Consider the following 19,805-nt stretch of genomic DNA (forward strand, 5'->3'; position numbering starts at 1 on the left):
AATATTCGTAACATTCTTCCTTCACAAGCTGAGATCTGTGCTCATCCACTTCTTCAATAAATGTGGAAACATTGTTTGCATTTGCACTATGACGTTAACAAGGCGCTATCGGCATCGGCCAATCGAAAAATCAGGCACCGATATCGGTCCTGGAACTTCCATAGCGCGCATCCCAAATGTTTTCTTCACCGTAAATTTGGAACGCCACAGACATACGACGCTAAATGCCAGCGCATTAGCATGACAGGCTCATGAATATTAATAAAGAGCATATGGCCTTAGCCAGTAGTAAAAGCCGCTGCCATGCTGCCCTCCTTCAGGTCTGTAACCAAGTCCCCATATGCCCCTGTCCTCAGACCAGGTCTCCAGCTCGCTGACTGATGCATTACTGAACCGGCCACTAACTGCAAACCGCATGCCAGTAAAGCATCTGAGCATTACGTCACACAGGTATTAATAAGAGCAGTTACGAGAGAGCCCAGAGCAGCACGGCCAGGCAGTGAGCTGGCTTCCTGTTTGGGATGGCAGGGTCTCGGCTGCTACCTGAGTGTAATAATCTCAGATCCTGGGAGATGGATGTACACCCAGAGCTCAGGGGGAACGTGTGCTTATCGCCTTACAGTTTGCTCATTTCTAAAGAACCACATAATTTCCAATCAGCGGTACGTGCCGGTGCTTGCCTAAGAAGAATTCCCAGACAGGAGGGAGCTGAAATGCGGGAGGAGGGGAAAGTACTTTTTAAAGGGTTTCCATTTATTTATTTATTTATTTTTTATTATTTGTGTAGTCACATTTTCCATTGGGCTAGTACCAGTATCTCATTATAATTCACAGGGAATTAATGGTAAAGCGTTATAATTTTGAACTGTGAAAAAAAACCATTAAAAATTACATCCAGGATAAGTAATATGTGTCAATGACCTTTACCTGTGTCAATGTGTAATATGTGCCAATGGCCTAAGATTAAAACATTTCAACTAAAGCCCATAGCTTTGTGTCTCTAATACACACTGCACTCAAGGGAACATGGAAAATAAATGCGCTAAATGAAGTCAACCAGATCTTACACTTGACAGTGGTTGAAAAACAAAACTATTCAAAAACATGTGGGTGACAATTAAGAACAAAATGCATAATGCTCATAGGAGAAAATGTGTAAGTCACCCACACTATGCAAAAATATTATCCTGTAAGCTAATTACATCTGCACGCAACAGAAGAAACTGCAAGAGATTGGCTATTGATCACATTCTGACATCAATGGGACATTTTTGTGAACTACTTTCACAATTAGGACAACCTCTTGATTAGTCTTGAATAAACAGCATGTAAATGCAAGGTCAATTTAGCCTAAAGATAGTAGCCTAGACTGTATTTGGGCTGTTAATCTTCATCAAGGCAATTGCTTTAAAAGCAAATATATTCATTATTCATATGGAAACTCTCAAACATTAGATTGAAGTGCTTTTATATGAATACTCATTACAGCACTGAATGCTGTATAAAAAAAAAAGGAAAAAAAAAGTATTTAATTTTAGGCTAAGAAAATAACAAAAACATATTTAAATGGTTTATTGTCATTTTGTCTTCAGTTTTTCTTAGAGCTCCATTTTTCCATTTTAATTTAAGTGTGGATGAGTGAACACTCATGCTGTCAGTACATATAGTGTATGTATATTTACACAGCAAGCACTTCTTAGGTATTTACTAGACTTACTTAGACTTATTGGTCTTCTGCTGCTGTAGCCTATCCACTTAAAGGTTTGACGCATTGTGTGTTCTGAGCTGCTCTTCTGCATGCCACTGTTGTAATGCGTGGTTATTTGTGTTACTGTCACCTTCCTGTGAGCTGGCCCTTCTCTTCTGACCTCTCCCATTAACAATGCCTTTTTGCCCACATAACTGTTGCTCACTGGATGTTTTTTGTTTTTTGCACCATTCTCTGCAAACTCTAGACTGTTGTGTGTGAAAGTAACAAGAGATCAGCCGTTTCTGACATACTCAAACCACCATGCCTGGCACCAACAATCTCTAGAGTTTGCAGAGAGTAGTGCAAAAAGCTGAAGTTTGGGTGAAAATGCCTGGTTAATGGAGAAGGGCCAGACTGGTTCAAGATGGCAGTAAGGCAACAGTAACTACAATAACCATGTGTTACAATAGTGGTATTTAGAAGAGCATTTATGAACACACACCACAGCAGAGTTGAACCTTAAAGTGGATGGGCTACAGCAGCAGAAAAGCAATAGGCTACGTCCTTTTTTAAATGTAAAAAAAAGAAAAAAAGTCCATGAAGCGAAGATGCCATCAAAGATAATGAACTGAAAGTTTGCAAATATAAGAAAAAATACTATAAAAGCAGTAAAAGAATAAAAACTAAATCAACTAAATTTATTCTGACCACCTTTCATCTTCAGAACTGCATCAACATCAATTCCCTTTCGTACACAGTTTTATACGTAAATCAACTGGTAGGTTTTACCAAACACACTGGAGAACTTGCTACAGTTCTTCTGCAGACTATGGCTGCCTCACTTGCTTCTGGCCCTCCAGGTAATACCAGACGATTTTTCGGCCTATTACTTAATATGTTATTGTATTTAATGAAATACAAAAATATATCTGTAAACTTTTTTTGGAAAAATAATGTTTTTGGAAATCTCAAATTTGCTCTTCTCTACAGATGCACTAATGCAAACAATAAATGGAAATGTCTAGCTATTTTTGTTTTAATTTTCTTTTGATTGCACAGAAAGGTGTACAAGCTTTGTCTTTTAATACGTTCACTACAGAGACCAAAGTTCCCTGAGGCACTGATTTTCCGTGGTAATCATAATTTAGCGTGTGTTCTAGGGCTGCATTGCCAAGAGTGTTGAAAAGTGTCTCCATTCCTGAGATGTGTTTTGACATTTTCCAGGCCTATTTTTATATATTTTCTGAAAGATCATGCTTTTTGTTTTCTTTAAAGTCTTTCAAAGTTGTGACAGCAGACCCAGATGTGCAGATGCGCATCCTTGTGCAGTGGGTGACAGCAGTGCCAGTTCACCTGCACAGAGCAAACATTTAACAGTGTAATTCAGGGTGAGGCTGCAGATTGTCCCAGTAACAGCGCTAATTTACAAATAATGAACAAAGTTGGACACTCTCTCTCTCTCCCCCTTTTCTATCCTCTTCTCTCTATCAGCCATCTCTTCTTTCTCTCCCTTCTCTCTCACACTCTCATGTAATTCCCAAACCCAGTCCTTTCTTCTGAAGCTCTATCTGGAGAGGGTTGCAGCACTTCCTCAGTTGGAGAATGGTGTCATGACACTAAGATATAGCAGGCATGTATATAGCGCCTTTATCCAAAGCGCTGTACAATTGATGCTTCTCCATTCACCCATTCATACACACACTCACACACTGACGGCGATTGGCTGCCATGCAAGCCCCCGACCAGCTCGTCAGGAGCATTTAGGGGTTAGGTGTCTTGCTCAGTGACACTTCGACACAGCCCAAGCGGGAGATCGAACCGGCAACCCTCCGACTGCCAGACGACTGCTCTTACTGCCTGAGCCATGTCGCCCCTAAGAAATAAGAATGGAACAATGTAAAACAGTACATCACCCAACCTCGTAGCCCTAACTCAAAGCTGCACATCTCCCTCAATATTAATGCATAATTGATATTTTGTACAGTACGCATTCAAACAGGAACTGAGCGTACTTCCGAGCCTGTGTGCAAAGTCGGTAAGCATGACTAAGTGTTGATCACAACTTGCTGGCTGCGTTGTTTTTGTCTGTCAAAGCTTGCGATAAAAAAAGTAACACGCTCCGCTTAATCTCTGGAGATGGATCATAAGCAGGAAACCCCTTCCTGGCGTTCCCAGAAAGAACAAAAACAGCCTAACTGGAACAGCAATTAATAGCAAGCGCCGATCAAACCTGCCTTCAGCCAATCAGTGACGCCGACCCGAATGCTTTCTGACGGAGAGGTCAAAATACCTCCGTGGAGTCGGCGTCGTTCGCACGAGCAAAAACAATGGTGCTCGCTGGGATAACAGGAAGCACAAGCGTATCGAGCGCAGCGGGAGGAGGCTATGGGCTCTGTGACGATGGCCTCCAGGCCAGATCATCGCAGAGGAACAGTTGGAAGCCAGGCCAGATGGCCGACCAGCACAGCACTCGGAAAACAAGCGAGCAAGAAACGGGCACGTCAAAAGACTTGCGTGAAACTTCCTCGTACGTCGCTCTGGATAAGAGCGTCCGCTAAATGCCTTGTAATGTAATGTAATGTAATGTGAACCTACAGGACTTTCTCAGTGGTGCTGTGTTTTTGTAAAGCTTCTCTGTGGAGATACCGTTCTTGTCACTGTTCATAGAACGCGGCCACTTTGATGATGAGCTTATGTATGCAAAGTATCACAGTCATCACAGTGAAGTGTGTCCCATTTCTAAGTGATATAGGCCGACTCAGCTGCTCAATGAAGAACATACAATATACAACATGTAACTCAACTACTTAAGGTAAAACCAAGCAGATGTTCTACTGTGGGAAACAGACCAATTTCACCATGTATTGATGACACTCATTCAGATGATTAGTATAGATTTTAAACCCTCTAAATTTTAATCATAACTTCAAATATTTAAACAGGGTGAATTGCCAGTAAGATGAGTAATGGCATTCCCTCAATTCTTAAAATGTTTGATTAACATTTGTGCGGTTTTTGCTGAAGGTTTTTATATATAAAAATACCCAGGAGGACTTTAAAGAAATTAGCAAAAAAGGAGAAGAATTTACCAAGGTGTAAACTTCAAAGTAAAGAGAACCAAATAGTGTTTTAGTGTGTTTAATGTGCCGTAATTAGCACTCACTTATGGGCACCACATTGGGTTGCTTGCAGACTCTAATGGAGTTCAGAGTAACAGAAAGACGGGAGGGGTCTGCAGTTTGCAGAGCTGGTTGCCAGAGAGGCCAGGCAGCATGAGCTAATCAAAGTAGACCAATATACTGCAATCACAATAATTCTGTTAATGACATAATTATTTATATTCCATCCTCTGAAAAAATAAACTTCAATCCAGTGCTTCAGGATGCAATAAAAGTGAACGTTCATAATTACAAATCTAACTCAAAACACTTTTCAGACAAAATAGACACGCAATAAATAATATTGCATTTGCAACAATTACAGGATGCCAAACACACACACACACACACACACAAGAGACGATGGAGAAACCTTGGAGCCGCTGCATTGTACTGTAAGAGTCAGGCGTTACACGAGCAGTCGTGATGAGGACCTACTCCGCCTACTTCAGCCTTCTTCTCTTTTTTCTCCTGAGCCTTTTCGCCAGTGCCTTTTGAGTGTCACAGCGAAATGCAGGCTATTATCTCTCATCCTCCAGCTTCTTATTGAGATGAATGATGAAGATTATTTCCTGGTAAACAAGCCTCGGGCGGGCGGACTGCGGAGTCGGCGTCTGCTGGAGGGGAGGCTGCCCGCAAAAAAGTGCAACAGTGCAGGAGCTGAGCGCGCTCTCCCGCAGCTCATAAACACACTGCGCTGGGACACAGATGGGTTGCGGTCCCCCCCCCCCCCCCCACACCGAGGGTTTGAGTCTGGAACTTTCTGTACGGTGGTCTGTCTAGAACGATATTCACTGACTTTGCCCTGTATGAATAAAAATGGGATAAGGAGGGAGGATGGTGGTGGATTTTTTGTTGCATGCCTGTAGTTTATGTATTGGCTAACCCCCATTTAAAAGAGGAAAAAAGTCTGCACCATGCAGACAGAAATCTCCAAGCGTGCTCCAACTGCATCCTTCACTGCATCCTTCATCCTTCACTGCATCCTCCACTGCATCCTCCACTGCATCCCCGGTGTTCACTGTGACCTCGTCTGACACCTCCCAGTCTTAAAACGTCAAAACTGGAACGCTTTCCAAAGCCACCGCACCACCTCGCCATTCACAGTGCTTCGCTAAAGGGTGTCAAAATCACATTTTGCCCCCTGCAAGATACCGCCATTGTAACGAAAGAAAAGGCCCGCTCAATCAAAAGACTTTGATAACATGAAATTTAGATCTTTGGGAAGTATAAAAGGGTAGATAAAAAGACACCTGCAAGACAGAATTGTTCATTGATTTTGTGCTGCTTTATCCCGAGATACAGTATATGGAATTAACTAGCCTATATTGTATTTTTTTATTATATTGGTGGCCCCTTGATTAATAACGGCCAACGAGTGCACAAGTCAATTCAAACTTGGGAGTAAATCAGACAAGAGGTCTGTGATTCCTGTCAATCAGAGCCAGGTGGATGAAACGCATGCATTCCATGGATGAGCCAGCCAATAGTGAGAGGTCTTTTAGTTCTGATCAATGATGTCACTGCTGTATGATTAGAAAATAGCACTACATGAGAAGCAGGTACCAGGTTCAAAATGTCGAAAAGGGCACAGGTAACGGTTTTAAACAGGAAAGATTTGAAGCATTTGGGAAGTAAGATTTGTTTAACGCTTACAGGGATTTGAGCGGAGACCTGGATCATTAGCACGGTAAAACGGCTGGAGGGATTGAGCAAGGGGAGGGATGGGACAGAGGAGCAGAACACTGTTCTACAGCAGCGTCTGAGGTCCTCTGTCACGCATGCTTAACCTTGCGCTAGCGTGCCTGCGACGCCGCTTGCATATTAATGCGCCGAAATATCAGAGTCTACCTCCAGGGCCATCAGGAGGTGCACTGTTCCAGCGGCACCCTGCAGAAGGACACAGAACCTGCCAATCGATCCAAATGTTTTTGAGCATGGGCAAGGTACTAAAAATTAGCCTTTTGTCAACTGCCACACAATCCCAGCACAGGGAGGTGACTGATCTGATATGCTTCAGCCAAGCAGCAGATTCTCTTATTTAGAACAACTTATACAGTTTACATTATTTCATGTACAACTGGTTTGAACGCCAGGGTGTTTACTGAAGCAGTTCAGGTTAAGTACTTCATGCAAGGGTACAACAGCAGTGGTGCCTGGGAACCAAACTTCTGACCTCCCTAGGACCACGCTAACAGGACGCTGATGACGAAAACTAGTAGTCGAATGAGGAAGCGAGGAGTCAGAAGAATCAGCCCATGTTTATCGAATTTCCGAATGAAACATACTGCGTTATTAGTTCAGCCTATATCTGACAGACACAGGCATGTCACATTAAATTTCTATTTTTATTTTTTCTGTTGAAAAGTATTTTCTTTTGAATTTGCTGCAACACTTCAGGAATGTGTTCCTGTTTATACACTGAATCGAAAGCATAGCTGTGACGGGTCCTCTCCAAGTTGCTTGAAAACCTGAAATGTTTGACTAGAGCTGACAACAACACCAGTCACTGAAGCAACACCCCAAACCAGTGAATCAGTTGCCCCATTTTATAATTATATAGTCTTGTTTTGGAAATTAATTGACTGCAAGAAATATGTTTAAATCCAGCAAGTGCTTCATTGCTAATGACAGGCGCATCGTAAATGTGTTCAACAGACAAACAGTGGGCTATATAATAGACAAAACAGCAGGCTAATGCTAACTGCAAGGAAGGGACCAGGGGCAGAGACGAGGAAGCAAAGAAGAGGTTGAGTTTCTCGGCTAGAGTAGCTGTCAAGTCTTTCCACACTCCCACTAACCACTGTGGTGAAGATTTCCACTGTAGCGTTCGAATTTAGCTTGTACTCACGTTACTCAAGAAATGGCTGCAATACTACTTTCTTACACACTCAACACTGAGCATTTTAACATTGGTTAGAGTGGGTTTCCTTCCCTGCAACCCAGTGTCGGATGCCAAGTCTCCGAGCAGGCAAAAGCACAGGGGTGAGGCTAGGCCTCATATTCCACTATAGGAAGGACCTGCTTCTTTAGAGAAGAGACTTCAACACTTCCTCATATTATGCTCTCACTCCAGCTGACACGCACTTTAAGATGAATGGCATTCCTGAGGAAACGATGTCCCTTCACCCGGGCGGTATTAATTCACTGCCCATGTCACGTCCGCTGCAAATGCCATCACTCAGATGGAAAGCGCACGCCTCATCAACGGTCTAGGTTGTTAGCGAAGAGCCGCTGCCCATCTCCTCTCGATGTCTATTTTCAAAAACGGTTCATTCGCTACCATCAGGCGGTTTGCTTAGCGCAGGAATAGAACAATGGAACAAAGCGGGAATTTTCAAATGGAAAGAATTTTAATTACTCAGATACATATTGTTCACACTAGGTTTAGTTTCACAATAGTTAAGGCTGGCAGATATACGCTCCGACTAATAAACGCCCTCCGTTTCCCCGACAGAAGTAATGACCGTGCCCCGCACTCATCGAAGGCAACAGTGGGGTTTACTTGCCGGCGGAGGTGCTGGGTTCTCTGAAGAGCCTGGAAACGGGAAAGGCGCGTCTCTGTAACTAGGGCAGGGCGACGGAGGAAGAGCAGGATCGCTCCGCGCTCGCGACACGCGGGCCTAAGCCGCAGTCTCGGCGCGCTCCGGAAACGCGGAGGAAAAGGCCCAGCTAATTAAGAAGGAGAGTTCTGAACCCTCTCTCCCGATCCTTCCGCCTTGGGAATCCTGGCACCTCCTCCCCGAACGGGAAGCGTTCTTCCGCTCGCCGACTTCAACGGCGCTGATAACAGGCTCCCGGAATCCTTTAAGCGCTCGTTCCTCTTGTGCCTTTCATGTTATCTGATAGCGCTGGAGCTCCGCCGTCACGGCCGGGCCGCTCCCGGGGGGCATCCCGCGGAGGCTGCCGGAACGAGGGGTCTTTTGTTAAAGGGACGCGTCGCCCTCCTCTCCCCCTCGTATCAAACGCGGGTCTACCTCTGGGCCATCCGGCTGCTTTCGCCGTGGGTTCTGACGCCGGGCGACTCGCGTAGACGGGCCCGGCGCGAAAATAAAAACGTCTTTTCTCTCAAGCTGTCATGTTGTCAGAGCCGTCGCGCCGACACTTTCACAGAGCGAAAGGATTTCTATAAACCCGAGAAGCGAAGACAGGTAGTCTAAAGAAAGTCTCGAAAAGCCACGGGAAGTCATTGTACTCGGGTCTCAATTTAACAACTTCCCAGCAGACGGGGCTTCTTGTCGTTTAAATTATCATTACACGATCAGCACAGTTGTGGGGAGTCATATCATTGAAACTGTATTATTATTCAAAATGCTTGTATAAGTTCGGCTTCAATTTAAATAACAACTTGCCGGCATTTGAGCTTTCCGTGCACGTGCGTGTGGAGATGCTGAAAATCTCAAGATTGAAAATGCATATTTCATTTTGCGGGATAGGACATGCACAGCGTTTTAGGGTTTAATCAACTGTGAAATTAACCACAAGGAAAACATAACAATAGGCTATATATGTATAATGCAATAACACAATTCGGCATAACATTTTTCGACATTTCTGCATTTCTGGATACGAGAGTTTGGGACAGAGCAGCCGAGAATTTATTTTCTTCAGCACAAACAGCAAAGCCGATACCGTCCACATGCGGCCTTCGCTCACACTGCTATGCTTATGTAAAGAAGCATACGTTTCTGCTTGAAGGGATCATGTGTAATTCAATTTGAATTAAACTGCAGTTGAGGGCGGGCTATATCCAGCATCCTCCGCTGGACTACTCCAAACTTCCTGGAGGGTTCTGTGACACCTGCTTTAATTCCCTCCATCCCAGCCGGCGGAATCGATGGCGCAGGTTGTAGCCGCCCGCCATGGCAGCTGGCAGTGTGTGAACGACGCCCTTGGAGAGGAAGGTCACTGGGGACGCCGAACGCTCCAGTTTTTTTTGTTTTTTTGGACAGGTTTGGAGGGATTGGTGGAGAGCGAGGATCAGCAGCATCTCAGGAAAGAGTCCGCTAACACACATTTCTGAGCCCGCTTCCTGCACGGCCCCGTGGTTTTGGAAGAGACGGGCATCGGGAGTGAGTGTGAGCTCCCCCCGTCCCCGTAGGAACGGGACCCGTAGACGAGACTAAGAGAAGGTTTATTAAACAGCGTGTCTGGCACACGTGCCGTCTGGGGCCAGGGCGGCCGGGCGCTGTGCCAGGCGGTCGCCACGCCGACGCTCGTTACCGCTCTCCTCTCCGCCAGATGGAGCTCCTCCCCCTTCGGTGTCGGGCGAGGGGAACGGGCTGCGCCCCGTCTCTCGTGGTCCCGCGGACAGATGGAGGCCACCAAAGTGTCGAGAGGCCACCCCGGGCCCAGACCAGCAGGTGGGCAGGACTCATACCCCAGCCTGCTTTTCACCTACCAATGGGCTGAGGGGGGACCCGGGTGTCAGACATGAAAAGAGAGGCTCTGAAGTGCTCAGACCGAGAAAAATCCAGACCTCAATGTCACAGGTTCAAACCCTACGGCCCCTGCACCTTTGAGTAAAGGAATGTCACCCTTGATTCCCCCACTAAATATCCAGTTGCATAAAGGGGTAGCAGAGTGATTTTCACTTAAATGATGCAACAATACATTGAAGGGAAAAATCTATAGCAGAGGTGCAATAAAATAAACAAAGTAAACAAGAGCCTTCTTTTGTGGTGGGGGGTTGGGTCTGTTCCCAGGTTTGAACCTGTGTCATCGAGTAGCTTGTGTGGGCGGCGATCCCCTCCACCGAAATAGTCAAAGTTAATAAGAGCGAAGCTGTGCTCCGCTGAAGCACGTCGGGCTATTGCGCGTGCTGTGAGAAGCTCGCTCAAGACAGTCGCCGTTTGTGCGTTTGTCTCGGTGGCTCGCTGACGCCCGCGCTACTGTGCGCACCGGGGGTTCTGTCACACGTGGCGGGACGGCTCTGGGCTCCGCCAACCGCTCCGTCTGTCGCCCCGCGGTCTAACAGCTCGCCGTGGTCTGGCAAGCCGCTCGTTCCCGCCCGTCTGAGTGGTGTGGAGATCAGACCCGTCTAAGAGCAGAGAGAACCCCGGGGGGGGGGGGGGGGTGCTCAGGGTAATGTGGGTCTATGACAGTGCCGTAGTGTGTGGTCATCTATAATAACCATGCTCACTCACTAAGGCGACATGGCTCAGGCAGTAAGGGCAGTCGTCTGGCAGTCGGAGGGTTGCCGGTTCGATCCCCCGCCCGGGCTGTGTCGAAGTGTCCCTGAGCAAGACACCTAACCCCCAAATGCTCCTGACCAGCTGGTCGGTGCCTTGCACGGCTCTCAATCGCCGTCGGTGTGTGTATGAATGGGTGAGCATCAATTGTACAGCGCTTTGGATAAAGGTGCTATATAAATGCCAACCATTTACTAAACACACTAATATGACTGGGCCCACGTCTTTCTTTCATATTAGGCCTGGCCAGTAAAGTGGTCTCATCTTTTTGTGGCCATCAAAGAAACTTATAAATAAGGAAAGGTCAGCCACAGTCTCTTCTCTCAAAAAAGTTAATGGAAGCGAGAAATCAGAAACATTTCAGTGATTGAAAATCAGGGTTCAGCAGTACCTGAAATGTTGGAAGCTGCCCTAGTTCAGTACACATAATCTTCTACACTGAACTGAACTGTTTTCCCACCATTTCCAAAACATTATTTTGCAGGAAATTTCATATGACCACCACCTGTAATGTATGGAATGGAAGAATGTGATCACGGACAGGGGCACCTGTGGTTTTTGCTGTAAAATTACACTAAAAATATTTTACAGGACAACTAATTGTTTCCCTGGACATTTAAGCATTTTTCTAATTTCCCATTACTTTTTCAAGATTGGAAAAAATGCATCAAAATATCCTAGGTTTTCCATACTGTCCAGAACACAGGGGAACACTCACAGAAGAATACGTATCTTTCCTTATTCACATTACTTTCTGTTTGTATGCACCTCATCAATTTCAGATTTGAGTTCCTCTCTTTCTTACTTCCCAAATTATGTAGGATTATGTAGTTTAGAATACCTTATCTTTGTAGCATACCATTTACTTCTTTCAGAGATGTTATCACAGGACAGTTAGAAAATGGCAGTTGTTGAATTCAGAAGCAGCTTTCTTAATGGAAGAAAACCAGGTTACCTACCCAGAAAAACAACTGAATTCCACTGAATTCTGGATTACGACCAGCAACTAGGGTACTCAGGGCAACCCATTAATTTGAGGATATACACAGAGACGATGGAAGGCACTGTTCGCAACTGTGGACCAATGACTTTTCTGTGTTTTTCTTGTAGTGTGTGCTTGTGTGTGTCTAAGCGAGGAGGATACCCTGATACTCTCTTCTCCCTTCGCAATAAATCCGAAGGACTGTAGGACATTACAGTAATGCAAATTGAAAATAGAGCCCGCATTTCACCAACAGCAGTGGACTTGAAGAAACTTAACAACAAACAAAGCTGCATGAACTAAAATAACAACACTTGAAACTCTGCAAGTTGAACTTAGTCCGAACCCCGTTGCGGTTGATCGTATTAAAAGGGAACCTGGTCAAAAGCCTTCATGTCTCGGACAGTGTCGATGCAGTACAGGAATGATATCCCTTAGCGCTCTCCCCGTCAAGCACAGGCGGCTCTGCGGCGTATCTTTTGTTTTCTCTGCCGTTGTTTTGGGAGAAGGGCTGTTGTTCCTTCCAGGTCTTCCCGCTGGAATAGCTGCGCTCTCGGCCCTGTTAACTCCCCCAGCTCCCCAGCAGGAGTGATGTGCGGGCAGGTTCCGCTCTGCAGGTCCTCCTGCTGCGCTCCTCCTCGCTCGCCTGCCACGGGTCGAGGTCTGTTCTCCCCCCCACTGACGACCTGCGTCTTCGCCCTCAGCCTTTGCAAGCTGCACTTTGTTCGCCAGTGTCTACATGGTGTTCCTCAACACAATAAGCACCATACCCTTACATAACTTTCACTGATTTTTTTTTCTTTCTTATAAACTCACACAAATCTATGCGTGACTCCATACCATACCCAAAAATGTTATTTAATGGGCGTTATACATCAAAGTACAACAACACAGCATATAACCAGGCACTGTACTCATTATCTGAATAGGACATGGCTAAAAGAAAAAAACTATATCAAAGACAACATCAAAACTATATCAAACACTTCCCCAAAGCACTTTTTTATTTGCTGGAACAGCAGTGAATGAGGTTTGCAGCTTTTTATCGTGAGACCTCCACAGAAGCCTGCGTGGGTCAAAGCGAAGAATCAGAAAGCCCCGAGACACAGGAACTCAAGCGGGGAGTAAACACTTCGTCAGCATGTTTGGGTCTTGTGGTGAAAAGAGGGATACCCTAACCCAGCATCGCACGGGAGGCCTCGTTCACTCGCTCGCTCGCTCGCTCACACAACGGCGGACCTGCCCTATACGCAGACGCCACGGGGAAACTCAATATCAGTGGGATTCTTCCTGGAGGTCAAATGCACTACACCGTAAATTAATGAGGCTGAAACTCTCTTTTTTTTTTTTTTTTGGCTGTACTGTCAGAGCCCTGCTGCGCCGTATGAATATGCCTGTCTCAATGGGGGGGTGGGGGATGGGGAGGGTGGGGGCTAGCGAGCAGTAGCGCGTGACGTCTCTGTAGTAGTAATGAGGATATCCGACCAGCACTCACGCCTCACTGCACTCCCCCCTCTCGGTCTTCATGCGGGTTAAACATTTGTCTCATTTGATCTACAGAGAGCCTCACTTTCAGAGGCTTAGCACACCTAATGATTTAAAGAGGAATGTTAAGGACAAACTTCACAGTGGCACTGCAAGAGCATGACGGTGAAGAACGCATACGGCATGCACGCACGCCAGCCACCATCCAAACAACTTTTTGGTACAGGCCCTCAGTCAAACTTCACCAGATTTGCTAACAGCAGACTGACATGAATTTCAATGTTCCTGTAGTGGCTCCCGGGTGTATGCATATTCTCTGAAGATGATTTAAGTATGTAATGCTTATAGGATGTTAATATCTCACTTAAGACTGCAGGGCACTTTTCAGGACTTCTCTGAAGTAAAGGAGAAAGATCCGCTATTTATGGATTTGATGCTTTTCACTTGTTGAGGAACTTATGCACTTGTGAGTCGCTTTGGATTAAAAGCGTCTCCTAAATGACGAAAATCTAAAATGGAATGTAAATCTGTGAGTGGAAGTGCAACATCTCTCTGGATGATTGGCAGACCATAACAAATGTAATGGGCCATGTGCACACCCACCCTCATTTTTTTACCACGCACCCCTTTTTACCTCTTTAGTCGTATCCAATTAGAAGGTTACATAGCCTACAAAATTGATGTTTAATAGTTATTTTATTAAACCTGTAAAGAGTCAGTACATTACGCATGTTGTCACCAGACACAACTATTGAGGCAGGGACCAGGATTTACAACTGTGACCACGACTGGCGAGATACTTTACCTCACATCACACCAATATCTTCTGCCCCCCCACTAGCCCCTCGCCCGCTCCCTCTCTGGCCGGTGAAAAACAGCAAAACCCTGACAATGACCGTAATTCAAATACACTTTGGCAAGGTGAACTCTCAACAAGGGAGAAGGCCCGAGGTGAATATTTCCAAATCGCAAAACTTCTTCCAATGAACTCACGCAGTATGCGCCTTCCCTGGAACAATCGCGCGTGGTTCTTCGCATCTGGCACAGTGACAACTTTGCTGGTCTGTTCCACGGGTTTAAACTCGCTCCTGCCTACAACAGCATCGGTTGCGGTTTAGCCGAGGCGTACGCAGATAACACGGGAAAGAAAACTTAGCTAACGCCTGTCCATCACAATCAGCTAAACATACTCTAGTTTTCATTCATGATGATGTTGTAGCAATTGTATTAATGTCACATGAATGTTCGTTGGTGCACTTTTCCGTTTTTAACGTTACACTTCAAGTAAAGTCTGTCAACAATCACATTTGTTTGAGTAACATTATTTCCAAAACTGCCACGAACTGCGCGTGTGCATCTTGTCTTATGACATTTCACGTAACATGTAACAATAAAACTGTAAGCCACAGTGAAATTAACTTTTTTGCTTCCGTGCATGGACATAGCTAAGTCGTGGGACAAGTTAGCACATAACAGACAGATAGGTAGGCTAACATTTTGCTGATCGCATGACAACAGATGACCATTCGCAAGGTTGCTCCGAAAAATATAACTTAGTTATAGTATTACCCATCATCGCTATACTAGCGAATATAAGTGACGAGTTAGTTAAACGAGTAGACTAGACATTAGTTGTTTGTGAATTTCCCTGCGACTCAAAGCCAGTGGAACTTTCCCTATAGCGTTACCGCAATGACAAACCTTTCATTTTATACAGAAAGCAATACTTTTAACCAGTTGACATGAATGATGCCTGCGAGTGGCCAACAAAAAACAACACCAGCTTGTTAGTTAGCGTGCGTTATTTATTTAAAGGTTAGTTGTCACCCGTGTCTTTCACATTCATTTCCCCAAACAATAAACATCCAGCTGCTTGTTAAGTTCCAAATTCTAGTGTGTGCTCTTTAACGTTAGTGTAAATACAGGCTTCAGACACTCTTTTAAGCAACTGGCTAGTTTGCTAATGCAATGCAACAGCAGTCAAACCAAGTTACCTCGCTGGCTAACATTAAATAAGCGAGGTTGATCCGTCCAATATAGCTAACGTTTATATTGCTCGTCCAGACTAAAAGTTAAGGCAAAAGCCAAGTCTAATATGAATAAAACAGGCGGCAATTGAGCAAGAAGTGAAAGCAAGATGTACGTTATAGGCTAGATAGCAAGCTAACCATTACCACACAGCTTGGTAATTACCGCTGAACTTCGCGTTAAAACTGTCGAACTAACCAACATTGTGATTTAGGAACTCTATCTCTAAGTGTTAGCTATCTCGCTACCAAACGTTAGCTAATTTTGTTGAACCAAATCGCTAACGTCAACTCCAAGCAATGACAATACTGTTAACCATGTCTAGATATCCAACAAACTAGACTTAGGTACCTTGCCGGTGTCAATCTACGTAGCTAGCTAGCTACACATGGTTTGGCTCCCCGTTTAATTTTTTTTGCAGAAAATAGTTCAAGATATATTTAACAGCGTTGCCGATTTCTGTTGCCATCTCGCTAGAACTAGCTCGCTACGTTTCTCTTTTACACACTGCTGACAACTGACAATAACAACTTTCTCGGCCAACCCAGCACTCTGCCGCTATCGCTACATTATCAGCTCCTCGCCAATCCATTGCAGTTACTCCTCTGGCCGCTCCGCGATTCATGCACTTTCTTCATTATCGCGATTTCCCCCCATAAATAAAACTTACTTTTCCCTGGCTTGGTTGTCGGACGGTACGTTGTTACTCTTGCCTTTGGCGTACATGCTTGCAGAGAGCTCCGATTGTCACGCACCTGTCAACCCATCACAGCCTCCCCGAGCACAACCCCGTCACCATGGCGACACAAGGAGCGTCGCTTCCCATTGGTGTCTCGCTGCTAAAACACGCCCATTTTCTGTGGAAACGGTCATGACTGGCAGTTAGTAAGCTCCGCCCTTTTCCAAACAACAACCCCTCCTCCTGCTGTATCCTATCTCTCATTCCGCCCGCCTTTCGCTGTGCTTGTTGGGAACGCGCGCCGCCTGCGATCTCTCCCTGTGAATACAGACACACACGCAAGCATAGACACACACACACACACACACACACACACTCCCTCCCTCTTTCTCCCCTCGCTACTCCCCCTCCTAGCTCGAAGGGCAATTTGAAACCGTCTGAGGAGGATTTTAAACAACTGGCTGTTCCTTTTATAGACAATCACACCCTCTACAGACTGGCAACCCTGTGCTCGGCCGGATAGCAAACACGGAGTGGATTTGTGTGTGTAAAGATGTTGAACTTGATAAGCTTCAGTGAGACTGGTGCAGGAAGTGCAGCTGCATACTAAAATAAATGTCAGGTAAATCACCTAAAGGTGCTAAAGGACACAAGTAAAAAAGAGAATAAAGTACTGAAATACCTTTTTCAAGGAGAGAAATTAGGCTTCTCCGTGTGGAACTTGCATGTTCTCCCCGTGTCTGCGTGGGTTTCCTCCGGGTACTCCGGTTTACCCCCACAGTCCAAAGACATGCAGGTTAGGCTGATTGGAGAGTCTAAATTGCCCGTAGGTATGAGTGTGTGAGTGAATGGTGTGTGTGCCCTGTGATGGACTGGCGACCTGTCCAGGGTGTATTCCTGCCTTTCGCCCAATGTATGCTGGGATAGGCTCCAACCCCCCTGCGACCCTGTTCAGGATAAGCGGGTTAGGATAATGAATGAATGAATGAATGAATGAATGAATGAATGAATGCATACTTAATTGCATGGATATTTGAGGACCTTCATGCAAACTTTCCACTCGCATGTACCACTGCCCCTGCCACCAAGACTAGAGCTATCTATATCTATGTCTATTTGCTCAGTTAGTGCCTCCCAACGGCATGCAGGTTTTCCGTAAACACACATCACAGAAACTTCAGATGTTTCATGAAATGTTTGTGCTTCTAAAATGTATATCAAACATGAGTTGAGCAAAAAAAACTAGATTATATCTAGGCAAGGATGAAAAAAATAAATATAATTAAACAAACCTAAAAACAGCCCAAATATCCTTTCTTACAGGAATAAATAAAAGGTGCCCTAAGTGCTCAACATTACACTGAAATGAGTCCCCAAGGGTAGAAATACTATCAAAATTCAATTCCCAATGACTAGTGGTAGGCATTGAATGTAAGTCAACTGTAAATCATGGCATCAGCTAAATAAGTGATGTAATGTACTGTCATGTAGGCATGTGATATAGGTGGGGTACAGTTTTGGAACAGCATCAAGGAAGGTTGTGCCCAATAAGCGCCCCATAATTATTTTGATGAAAACAGTTGAATAAATGACAGGACTTGTGTTCCTGTTAGTGAACGCAATTACTGCGATATGCAAGATGATACAATAACAAGCTTGGCTCTGAAAAGTAGAAATGCACTAAAATACATGCTCCAGGTTTGAAGGACACATGTATTTAGGGTAGAGGTCAATGCACAACAAATAAATCGGGATCTAATAATGCATTAAGGGCAGGCTACAGGGCAGTTTATACATGACAGCTGATAGCAGTTTATGTAAACACACTTGTGAAGTACATTCGACTGGCAGATACATGTACTGATATATCATGCTGAACCGACTCTAGGAGGGGGAAGGCCAACTCCCTGTCTCATTGTGATGAGAGATGGTTGCATGTATCTTTGTTCAAAAAAAGTAAACATATCAATCACTGTGAGCATTGTTCTTTGTTTGTTATGACCATACTTTGTGATTGGTGAAGCTCCTCTTCTTATTTTTTTTAAATCTATAAGTTAGGTAACAGCACAACCATCTTATGTCTATTTTATCATCCATGGTCTGACATACTAGGGTGCACCACTGTAAAACAATGTTCATAAATGCCAACCCAGGTGTTTCCTAAGCTCCATCACAGACAGTTGCTCTTATCGTATCAAAGCTACATACAAACACCCTAGAGTTGGAGCCAAGGAGGTTTACGAGATAAACCTTATAAATCTTCCAAATATCCTTGCTGAAACCATGTGCTGTAGAAACGTAGCCTAAAGCTCGTTACCCTCAATCTACACAAACCCAAAAACAAAAGGGTCTAATACCAAATAAACTTTCACTTAATGAAACAGCTGTGCTCCGCATTACTGGGAACGCTACAAATCTGGAGCCAGTGGCATGGAGCTCCAAGGTTTGTGTACTGTACATGGAAACCTGGCAGGAGTGATGCTCAGAAAAGCTCTGGGGACTTTCCCACAAAGCTGGTTAATAGCCGCAAACTGGAATGCTGTAGCTGCAATCCATCAGCATTGACTTCTCCTTACGGTGCACTGGTATTGTACTCCCTGGAGTCGGCAGCTGTCTCTCCAGCACGGTGTCATGTCACCATTGATCAAACAAAGGAGGACGGGAAATGTAGCATGTGACAGCATATGACATGCGACAGCAGACATATGAACCTTGCTAGTTCATCTGAGGCCAGGAGCTGACTGCGCCCGGGCTGCAACGATCCTGGATGACGGCAGGCTGTAGAAGTTAAACACGTTGAGGAAATTCCCATGCCTTAGGTGTACAATTCTTTCTGCTTTAGGGCATTGAACACCCACCGAAGACTGCATTTTGGGGGGAACCATTAAAGTGCTTTTACTATGCTTGATAATTCCCTCAAGCATCAAGCAATCAGAAGTCAGCCAAGCTTTTTTAATTGAAAAATATAACTTTACTTTCGGAGTTCTCCCTCCCCTGAGCACAATTAGCATGTGTTTGTTTAAGGAGCACCTAGGGCTAGCCCCTGAATGAATCTGTTCACCTACTATTCAGGGCATGTATTTAGCCAGGACTTGAATTTAATATTGGGCTTTTCTGGAGAAGTCAATAAGTATCTGATGAACAGGGGGCTAGTTGGCAAACATAGCTAAAGACCTAGACTTTGATGCTGGAATTCTGACTGTAGGAATGTGGCAGCCCCACAGAGAAGCATCATCATTTCCAGAGAGGGAGGGCTTCATTGAGCAGGGTTTCCTTGTCATGCACTAGTGAGTCCTCAAATCATGACATTACATTACATTAATGGCATTTCACAGACGCTCTTATTCAGAGCGAAGTACAGTTGATTAGACCTAGCAGGAGACAATCCTCCCCTGGAGCAATGTAGGGTTAAGGGCCTTGCTCAAGGGCCCAACGGCTGTGCAGATCTTATTGTGGCTAGACTGCTAGACTGGGGATCGAACCACAAACCTTGCGGGTCCCAGCCATGTACCTTAACCAGTACGCTACAGGCCGCCCGTATCAGTCTGGTGCCTCCAGGTCACATGATCCAGCTAAGCAGGAAGTGGAGACC

General features: G+C 45.0%; 1 protein-coding gene across 1 annotated transcript in view; it reads right to left on the reverse strand.

Annotated features, from left to right (window-relative positions):
* LOC133105651 (single-stranded DNA-binding protein 2) overlaps positions 1–16,324 on the reverse strand; it is a 92,293-nt gene extending 75,969 nt beyond the window's left edge. The window contains exon 1 of the mRNA XM_061215878.1: positions 16,205–16,324. Within this exon, the coding sequence (XP_061071862.1) occupies positions 16,205–16,260 (56 nt within the window). The 5' untranslated portion in view covers positions 16,261–16,324. The remainder of the gene's footprint in view (positions 1–16,204) is intronic.
* Positions 16,325–19,805: the final 3,481 nt, after the last annotated feature.

This window comes from Conger conger, chromosome 12, assembly GCF_963514075.1.
Source record: "Conger conger chromosome 12, fConCon1.1, whole genome shotgun sequence".
In the NCBI taxonomy this organism is placed as follows: domain Eukaryota; kingdom Metazoa; phylum Chordata; class Actinopteri; order Anguilliformes; family Congridae; genus Conger; species Conger conger.